The 10,766-nt window shown below is 37.9% G+C and overlaps 1 protein-coding gene across 1 annotated transcript; it reads right to left on the bottom strand.

The window, feature by feature from the left end:
- Window positions 1–7,432: 7,432 nt before the first annotated feature.
- On the bottom strand, window positions 7,433–10,500 carry LOC18110137 (2-oxoglutarate-dependent dioxygenase 19). The gene is made up of 4 exons (XM_006388376.3): window positions 10,189–10,500; window positions 9,597–9,820; window positions 9,130–9,460; window positions 7,433–8,012 (listed from the first exon to the last, which is right to left on the bottom strand). Exons 1-4 carry the CDS (start codon window positions 10,408–10,410, stop codon window positions 7,767–7,769), a joined length of 1,023 nt encoding a protein of 340 aa, XP_006388438.3. The 5' UTR covers window positions 10,411–10,500; the 3' UTR covers window positions 7,433–7,766.
- Window positions 10,501–10,766: the final 266 nt, after the last annotated feature.

Genomic DNA, 10,766 nt, shown 5'->3' with positions numbered 1-10,766 from the left:
AGAAATATTGTTTTTTTTTAGCACCAATTTTATCAGCATGCATAATAACCAATAGCTTAATTCATGAAGCCACGACTCTTATGGAAAAGCTCTTCAAGTTTTGAGAGCGTCATTTATCGGTTCAGATTGCTTACTTGATTAAAAAGGGCTTTTAAAAGCACGTAATGTAGGCTATGGTTCATGGCTATGAAAGAAAGGGATTTCACAAGCTCAAAAGGTGTTTGAGGGTTTCAAAGACCTAGGATCAACATCAACTATTCATCAACTCTCTTTCTCTTGTTGTCATAGTAGAGAAAGTGATATATAACCTTGTTAATCTCAAATATCATAATTCTCTTAACATAGGTCATAATGCAAATCCAACTTTCTCTGATGAATAATGAATCTAAAATGAAGACACTAAAGGCTTTATCCTAGACACACCAAAAGACATGAAACTTGATTTTTTTGGTGTTGACTTTTGGCATTTGTTGTGTCTTTCTTCCATTGAAACCTTGTTTTGCCCCTCTTAGAATTGATAGGCATTCTCCTTCATTTCCACTTTTTTTTTTTTTTTTTTTTACATAACCTTCCTCAAAGTTTTCTTGGATGGCCCTCAATCTATGGCTTTTCTTGTTCTCCCTTTCTCAATCATTGGGCTTTTATTCTAAGCCTTTCTTTTATCATTGATTCTATCAGTGTCTTCATCCTTCCTAATAACATATCTCTCATTGCCCCCGGTGTGGGGTGTGATCCTAGTCAGGGTTTCTTTTTGAAAGAAAATATTTTACCAGGCTCAAAATGGGACTGCAAGGGATAATATTTCAAGAAATGTGAAAGGATAACAAAGATGACCTTTTCTCATTTCAAGCAAGGTCGGTTAGAATCGATAAATTTTGACCTCATCCAGTGTAATGATTAGAACTTGTAAGAATCATGATTCACGAGTCCATAACTATTGAATCCACTACATGTCATTATGCATACTGCTAAAACTAGCTATATGATGTGTGGTTCAGTTTCAGGAGGTATGAGTTCAAAATTGTTTGGTCACCTCATGTCATTTTTAAGCATCGAGTCATTTTTGCAATCAAAATACTTTTAATCTTCAGGATTGATTAATCTTAATCACATGTTGGAGCTTGATCAAAATATTTTGTAAAAATACCCTTTGAAAGAAGCATCTCTTGATTTCAAAACAACAGGAAAACAAAGGAAAGACATGTTTCGTTCAAGGATGAGATGTGACCCCAAAACAAAATGCAAGATGGCAAAATCCATAACAAAAATGATTGATAGTTTAACCCCTTCTTAGATCAGCCTCTTTGGCAATATCTCAGTTTTGCCAAGCAATTCCGATCACTCGTCATTCTGAGGATGTTCTGGCGACAAAATGATCGATGACAAGCTCCTTCACAGATTCCTCTCGTCTTTTGCTCACCAACTTCCGGACTCGATTCTTGCAATTGTTCAATTGAAATGGCTGAGGACCCCACCATGACATCACATCTCTTGTCTGGATTATACCACCTAGAAAACGGTGGTTGCATGGGTTTTGTCGGAGTCAGGCATTAGGTCTGGAATCTGGCAGATGCTAGTAAATAAACCCACATGGCAAAGGAATGTCTATCTTTGGCAAAGACATTGGAGTAGTTGATGCTTGAGCGAGACTTGACTAGGCAAAATAACTGAGGTTTCTCAATTGAGAGTCATCTTCTGATTCAACTCTCTTCACAGTTCTGGAATCCGTGGCAAAACCTTCAATCCTTCACTTCTTCATAGCTCGCTCAATTCTTTCGATGATCTTCACAACATCATGTCATTCTTCCAATGTTGTTGTGGTTTGTTGAGGGTTGTTGGAAAACTTCCACCAGCGAGGTAATCTTGGCAGCGCCTACAAACTTGCAGCATTGTCGCTGTCAATGTGTGAAATGATGCATTGTTTTTATTGGAGGAGAAACTGCTGAATATGAAACTCCTTTGTCTCCTCTTCGATCCCTCACTGACAGTGCAACAAACAAACACCTGTAGAGGGAGCTCTGCTCTGTTGAAGTTTCAATCTTCTTTCTATTTTTCAGCCGAGGTCTGTCTCTTTTCCCTACTTTTGCATTTTCAAGCTAACACTAATGAGAGAAAATTATAGATGATCAGAAACTACTGCATCCCTTCTTGGATTCTCCACTTGCAGAGCTACAAACAGATTTCTGCAGAGAGAGCTCTGCCACGGTGAAGTTCTATATTTGCTCATGTTTTCTAGCTCAAGTCTGGCTTTTCTGCCTACTACAGTGTTTCGATGCTGAAACTGGTGGGGTAAATTTTCACATTTTTTGGAACTACTACATCCCCTCTTGAATTCCCCACTTGCAGAGCCATAAACGGGTTTTTGTAGAGAGAGCTCTGCCACGTCAAAGTTCAACGACTGCTCATGTTTTCAGACTAGGTCTGACTCTTCGGCCTACTCCAGTGTTTCAGTTCTGAAATTGATGGGGCAAATTTTTGTAGCATATAAAAATACTACATTCCCTCTTGCATTCCCCACTTGCAGAGCCACAAACGAATCTCTACAGAGAGAGCTCTGCAACGTAGAAGTTTGATGTCTGTTCATGTTTTTCAGACCAGGTTTGGTTCTTCAACCTACCACAATGTTTTGCTGGTGCCACTGGTGAGAGAAAGTTTTAAAGCATATGAAACTACTACATCCCCTCTTGTGTTCCCCACTGGCAGATCCACAAAGAAATCTCTACAGAGAGAGCTCTGCAACGTAGAAGTTCGGGGTCGAATCATGGTTTTTTTTTTTGTGTATGGGGGTAACTTCAGATAAGGCTGATGCACCATGCACAGAAGGCTAGCAGTTATTTGGTGCCATTTAAAAGATATGGAGGTGATGAACAATTAACAGGGCAACTGACCAAGAACAAAAGTTGTCATTGGTTATGACTGAAGGCATTGTTGTCGTTGTTCATGACTGAAAAGGAGAGGTGCGGCTTTAATGGGACGTGGACGAGCGGTGTTCCCACAAAAGATTGTGCAGACATTCCCTTTCCATTTGATGCTCAACACTTGTTCAGGGAGATCTGAGTCTAGCTACTTCACCTTTGATGCTCTCAACTTCCCTTTGATAATGAGCTTCTCTTTGACCCCTTTCTTCATTTCCCATCATCTTTGTTCAATCAGGTGTAGCAAAGCTCAGATGGGGGAACCTATTTTTCCTCCCGGTACATGCATGATAAATGTATGAACATGCAAACTATATGATGAACTTGCCCTTCGAGAGGTGACATATGGTCGTAACTCTTGCATGATGAAACAAGAATCTTGATTCTTGCCCAAACTCTACAATGAAAATTTTCTGAGTGACGGCCATTGGGTCACCCACAAGTCTTGAGTTCAAGATACTTCAAGAAGGGTTTGCCCTTATGCAAAACAATGTATACGGAGCACACATCCTAAAGGCAGGTTCTATTCATTATGTGAACATGGGTAGGTTTTCTACCTGGTCTCAAAAGGGTCTCATATCTGCCCAGTGACGTTCTTCGTAAAGACAGTGTGGGGGCGTTGCAAGGAATAGTTAAGGTACGTCTACCCACCATTACCAAGCAGGCACTCAGATATGAGTTCGGTTTTTCACGCATCTGAACCCTGACCAATAGTCATAGGGCAGATCGTTAATTCACCACCTAACTTAGAAGCTTGTGTGTGCTTTAAAAAATAAATACAGGTGATGCATGAAACAATTCTAAAAATACATGGATAAAACAAAAATAAAACAAGACAAAAATGCAAAAACTTAAACACATCAAATACACAAAGCTTAGTCCAATATCGTCAGAAACAGTACCTTCCCCAGTGGAGTCGCCATTCTGTCGCACGTCATAAAAATCCGCGCGGCATCGGCTGGCGATTTTTTCTGTTGTTATGTTTTGATTTCCTTGGTTCGTTGGAGTCGCCACCTAGTAATTTATTGAAGGCTACTAGGAAACCGGATGTACTGGTCTTGTCAGAGATTCGCGGGTAAGGGACTGGTTGTGGTTAGGGAAGGTATTAGCACCCCTAACACACCCTACCTGAGGTAAGCTGCTTTGCGAAATTAATGTGTTTAAAGAAGTTTTAATAATTGTTTTTTCATCGGATATTAGAAATACAACTTACGTATAAGTTAATAATTCTTGACCGTGATCCAATCAAAATATTAAATTCTTCTTTAATCTTTGCAATTTTATCATAACAAACATATGTAAAAAATAAAACAAATCTAAACACATACATTCACTTTTACTATATTTTTTTGTTTCTTTTCTTTTCTTTTCTTTTTTTTGGTTACATCCAAATTTACAACATACAAACAAAAATCCAAACTAAACAAATATTACATTAATCAATTTGAAAATTACAAAATAACCCCTCAAAAATCCATAACAGTGCTGGAAGGCCCTTCTGGAAAAGCATGAACAGTGGCGGCGCGTCTTCCCACGCGCCTCTGCCACTGGCGGCGCGTGGGTTCACGCGCCGCCTAAAAAACAGGCAGCAGGGGAGATCCTCCCTTCTTCCTCGCCGGCGGAGGCTGCTACCTCTACCTGCAACGGGAAACACAAAAAAAAAGGCCACAAACAGTTGATTTTAGATTTGTCTTTCTCTGTTTTTTAGATCTGCATTTCTCCCTTCTCCTTCTTCGGATCTGCTTCATTGCGGGTCAGCTGTTATGGGTTTCATCTCCTTCTACTCTGCTCCGGGTGGCAGATCGGGCGGCGCTGCTGGCTGATGGTGGATCTGTGGCCGGGTGTGGACGGCGCTGCTGGCTGACGGTGTGGACGGCGCTGTTCGGCCGAAGAAGGAGACCGTGGGTCTGAGGCGATGGAGAACGGCCCTGCCCGTTCTCTGGTCGGTGGAGATGAGGCTGTCCTGTGGTGCTGCTTGTGGTCGGTTGATGGAGAGAGAGCTGGGTCTGGCGGCTGTGGGCAGAAGCTGCCGCTGCTGGAGGTCGGCTGCAGGAGAGAAGGCTGGGAGGAGGCTGCGAAGGGGACTCCTGCTGGGAAGGTGAGGACGACGTCTCCCAAGCTGGTGGTGGAGGGGATCGGCTGCTGCTGTGTGACTTGGTGGAGGCCGGCGTTGATGGAGGCCGAAGGAGAAGAAGACGCCGCTGAGGGGAAGCCTTCGGTGCTGACAGGGGGTTTCTTTCGGGTTGTGAAGTGAGGAGATCGGGGAAAATCAAGAGGCAGTGTGGGTTGTTGTTGCCTATGCAGGGGAGAAGATGGAGAGCTGAAATGGCAGGGGCTCTCCGGTTCCTGGTTTGGCTTCAAAGGGAGGGGAGAGTGTGCGGCTGCCGGGTGAGGGAGAAGAAGATGGGGCTGTGTGCTGGTCTGTGAGGGGGATAACAGTGGAGAGGGGAAGGAAACGGTGGAACCAGCCGGGTCAGCAAAATGAAGGCCACCGGGGGGGCTGTGTGCAGAGAAGAAAAAATTCTCTGGTGGGCGGCGGCGGCTGGGTGTGAAAGAGATAGGTTTAGGGTTTTTCTTCCCCTTTTTTATTTGTCAAAATTGCCCCCCTCTTGTTTGAGTTGTGGACCAGTATTTATAGGTAAAATGTTGCATGGATCTCAAAATTGGTCCCTCAACTTTCTTTTTTTTTTGTAAATTTGATTTTTCTTAATTTTTTTGTATTTTTTGAAAACGAGCAATATCAACGTCGACTCAATGAAGAAAATCAATGATTTTAAAAATAACGCGTTAAAAGTTGAACGCGTTCCAAATGTCTTTGAAAATTTAAATTCTTTTGAGACGATGCTAAAAATGCTAAAAACGATGCAAATGTATTAAAAAAGTATTTTTTGGATTTTCAATGTTTTTCGCTATTTTTGGATTTTTCTGAAAATTTATCAAAACATGGATCAAAAATTGGGTAGCAACAATTCCATTTATAAAATCAACCAAAAATCCATCATTTCAAACTATTTTCATGTTGTAAATATGCCAAGAATACAACCCTTGTAACTACTTTTGTATTGCCACAGTTCGCATCCTATTTTATTGATGCAGATTTTGTACAATTGATAAAAAAAAAAAATGCATCCTTACACCATTTTGTTACGCTACACATTTTACCAAAACTTTAGTCTTTGCACCCTTTTTCTATATTGTAAAAACTTGTCAAAAGATATACCATTGCAACTTATACAACTATTGTGCATTCCCCATAAATGGATGCCTCATCATAGCCCTTTTTACTGTTGTAAATTCCATTCAATCAAATCACAAAAAACACAACCATTCATCTTATTTTCTTGCTGCAAAACTAAGATAAAAAAATCCATTTTTCCTTCAAAACCAATTGCACCATCACCGTAAAAGACACTATTTTCCAAGTACAAACATAGTACAAAGATAGTTAATAAGGAGAGTTGGATAATTGAGATTTTTTTGGAAGCATTAAGGGCCAAGATTGAGTGTTGAATGAGAGGTTCTAGGTCCTTTTTTAATGCTTATAAAAGGACAACAATATTAGTGGCAAAAGTGGGAAAAAATAAGAGAAAAGGAGGTTGAAATAAAGAGAGAAAGAGAGAGATGATATACGTCAAGGGAGGTTTGATTTAAAAGACAATATTATTTATCAAATAAATAAGGATGGTGAGATTCGAACTCGTGACCGCTTGGTCATCAAAACTCTGATATCATGTCAAAGAACCATCTCAACTTAATAGCTTAAGCTGTTAGGTAAGGTCTCAATATATGATTTATATTATTCTCTAACACATTACAATCCAAACTCTATTTCGATTATTAGCTTACATATGGAGTTATAATAGTTAAAATAAATCAATATTAAGTGAGTTGGAAACTTGAGAATGGGATCTAAAACTTTTGTGAAGGGCTTAACTTTAAAATGCTCTAAATCCAGAAACAATGAAACCCCTTTTTCACAATAGCAACAACAACAACTTCATCAAGATATAAACTCATGTCTTATTTGGAATAAATGTCTTGATTCATGTCTAATCTTTCATTTCCATACTTTTGAGTTGCTTTTACTTCAAGTTATGCCTAGATTTTGATATGCATCATAGTACAACTATTTTAAATAATTAATGTGACTTTTTATGAAATGTTATGTATTTTCCTTTTATGGGTTGCATTTTGGTTTTCCCTTTTAACATGATTTGTTTAAACTTTTTAAATAGTTAGCTAGATATGTCTTCTAGTTTATGGTACCAACATAGACCTAACAAATGCATCAACATATTTTCATCAAGTTTTGGTTGAATTGACAACATTTGGTTTAAGCTTTGTTTTTAATGGCTAGGTCAACGAGCATCCTAGTACTAGGGACCAACTTAGGGCTAGCAGTCTCTCTCTCTGCGTGTGTGTGTGTGTTGTGAGACTTCTGATTTAAGGCTTGACGCTAACTTGATGAATATCTATTTATGAATTTGAAAATGAAAAAAAAATGTAAAGGAATAAAATTAAAATCAAGAAAAAAAAAACTTAATTATTTTTTCTAAATATTAAAAGTAATATACATATCTTGCGTACACAACACAGAATACACATCTAGTTTACATAGAAAAAGGAAAAAGAAAACAACCCCAATTACATTTTATAAATCAACTTCGCGATTAACACCATGTTTTCACATAAATGGTGCAACTGGTATGTTTATTTAGGATGACAATTTATTACATAAAAAAGAAAGAAAGAAAGAAAGAAACCATAACATGAGTAAAAGCACACAGAGACCAGCTGCACGTCGACGGTCATCTCCTCACAAGAGCTAGGAGTAAATAACTATTTGTTCGTTCATAGCCTAAGTTGTTCAAGGCATGATTGAACTTCAATCTCGTGATGGCCATTGGCCTCCAAGGATTCCTTGTACGTCATCCCTCGGTAGCCCAATGGGTGAAAATGATCCACAAACTTTGTTGCCGGAATCACAAAGGTGTCTAGAGATGGTCCATGAAGTGTGGCAAGAGAGATTCTCCTGACCTTGTTGTTGTCCACCACTACCTGATGAATATGACTCTTATACTTGCCATTGGTTAGAACCTGCAGTAAGAACACAGCATTTACGGCCAACCATGAGAAAATTAGATCAGGGATAGAGTGATTTTGAACGCTTGAATTTATATGATTTCCATAATTAAGTGAGTGCATGATTTTCATAATGAAGTGTCTAAGTGGATGTCTATTAATTAAAATATTTATGTGTTCATTAAAATATCAAGATAACATTTGATAAATAAGCATAAGAAATTATGAGAAATATTTTTTGCTTTCAAACTTTAATTTTTTCCCTTATAAAAATAAAATATAAAATAACTCAATTTCTTTTATTTGACCAATTCAATAATATTGACATCTTTTTTATTATTATTAAAATTGTCTTTTTCTAAAAACAGTTTTGGTACAAACGTACATTAATAAGTTTAAAATAATTGACATCCACAGGATACAAATATATCTAAAATCATTTCACATTTCACACTTTTTAAACCAGATACTTATTTAAACAAAATTAAAAATCAGACATCCAATTATGAACATCAAATAACTTTCACGCACTCAAAATCATGTTATATTAATTAGATTTTAATTGATTGAACATGTATAATTTTGGGGAATATATTTTTTCTAATCAATTATTTATTTTTTCTTATCAGGATTTATAAATTTCTAAACTTTCTAAGAAAATTCTCAGATCCCAGTCAATAGCATCCCCTTAAAAATTCTAATTATATAAGTTTATGCGGCTATTAAAAGTATTTGTACAATAAAAACATAAAATAATGAAAAAAATTTAGTATGTAATATATATTGATGAGTTTATAATAAAAGTTTCAATTATATATGATTTTTTTATCCTGCTGCAGATATTTGCTTCAAACAAACAAAGTACTAGCTAGATATATATATGTGTTATTCTCAAACGGAACACCAAACCGTTGATAATTTGATACTTGGAAGTTTCAAATCTCATATTTTGGAAATGATGGAATAAAAATTTAGAGATGGAGGGGAGATGGCGCTATATCCCCATCCTATAGCACAAAATCTATTGAACCTCCTCGGTAGTGGATCAAGATAATAATTAATGATCTTTAGGTTATATCGCGACTAGTTATTAAGAGGGGAAAAAGACTGTGTCGCAGAGGACTTCAGTTACCTCCAGATGATCTCCGATTTGAATTAGGAAGGCATTACGAGGTATATATACGTTGATCCACTTCCCTTTGTGCGATAGCACTCGGAGACCGCCATTCACATCTTGTATGAGAGAAACAAAAAAGCCAGGGTCGGTATGCGAAGGCACTCCAATAGAACCTTTTGACTGGAAATTGGGTGGATAGACATTCATGGCAGATACATCAAATCCTGACTTCAGATTGAAGAACTTCTCGATGTAAAACTCTTCAAGTCCCAAGATCTTGGATATCGCCCTCGCCAAACCAATTTTAACATCTTGAAATCTCTTGAAGTACTCTTCTAGGGCCTCACTGTAATTTATTAACAGAAAATTAAGGGCCTAGCGTCAGGGCACGTATAGATAGAGTCCTGAGAGCAAGACGCAAAATTGCATGTTTTGTGCTTAATTTTCATTTCTTAAAGAAAAGGCCACTGGTCTGTCTGTACCTGAGGCTAGCTGGTTTAGCAGGGCAATGGAATTGGGGATGCGCTACCACCTTGAGATATTCCCTATTTTCCCCAGCATGGGAATTTAAACCCCACATGATCCTATCTGCTGGGCTACTTTTCACGTACTCCTTCCTCTCCTCCTCCTTCGTCACTTCAAAGAAATCAGCAATTCCCTCCAATGCACCTTCAATCACACTATCGGGGACGCCATGATTTACCAGCTGCAAAGATCACTAAAGCTTAATCGATAACCATGCATGACACGTTTATATATATATATATATATATATATATATATATATTACAGCTATTCGTCAAAAGATGACATGGTAACCATGATGCATGTACAGTCACTGCACATCGTATAGTTAATTTGCGAGGCATTAACGTATATAATTAATTAAGAACAGAAGTTGTTTCATGATAGAAAAACATAAGTTATTGGGCCATAATTTTACGTAGAAAAAGTTTCTAGGTCGTGGATTAATTATTTTCACACACGTACATATAATATTGGAGCTCTTTTTCACTCCTTAATTTTGTCAATTATTACAATTGATCGAGAAAATAGAGTTTTGAGGGTACATACATAGAAGAATCCGTACTCGTCACATGCGTTGCTTAGATTGTCGAGGGCCTTGGATTGTTGGATGGGATCATCAGAGAAAAGCATGAGGAAGTCGATGGTTGGGATATCTTCATCGACTGCCAAAACGGAGTCCATGGGAATATTGATGTTGGAGAAGGGGACAGAGGTTATGTTGGTGTGTTCACAAGTCTCGTGGGTATGCACTGGAGATGTTTGAGCCATATGATTCTGAATATGGGTGTGTTTGTGGAGAGATCGAGTGGGATACCAACTAGGGATTAAATAAAGCAAGGAAGGCCTAGTCTGTTCATGTGCATGGATAACAACTTCCACATTTATAGACGGCCTTGTAAAGCAACTTGAATTAATATATAATAAACAAAAAGAGAACGTGTAGCTCCCTAATTAAATTAATAAACTACATCCTTCGAAAAATTATCTGTATAACTAGAACAACCGAGTTTTTTCCCAGCTCCTCAGTGAAGGAGCTGCCCCTTTTATTTTTCTTTTCCCTATTTTTAGAGGAAAAAAATTTCTTTTGATTTAATTCTTTTTATAGCCTAATTAGATGAGACCAA

Source organism: Populus trichocarpa, chromosome 5 (assembly GCF_000002775.5).
Source record: "Populus trichocarpa isolate Nisqually-1 chromosome 5, P.trichocarpa_v4.1, whole genome shotgun sequence".
Taxonomy (NCBI): Eukaryota; Viridiplantae; Streptophyta; class Magnoliopsida; order Malpighiales; family Salicaceae; genus Populus; species Populus trichocarpa.
This window is presented reverse-complemented; position numbering and strand designations above follow the sequence as displayed.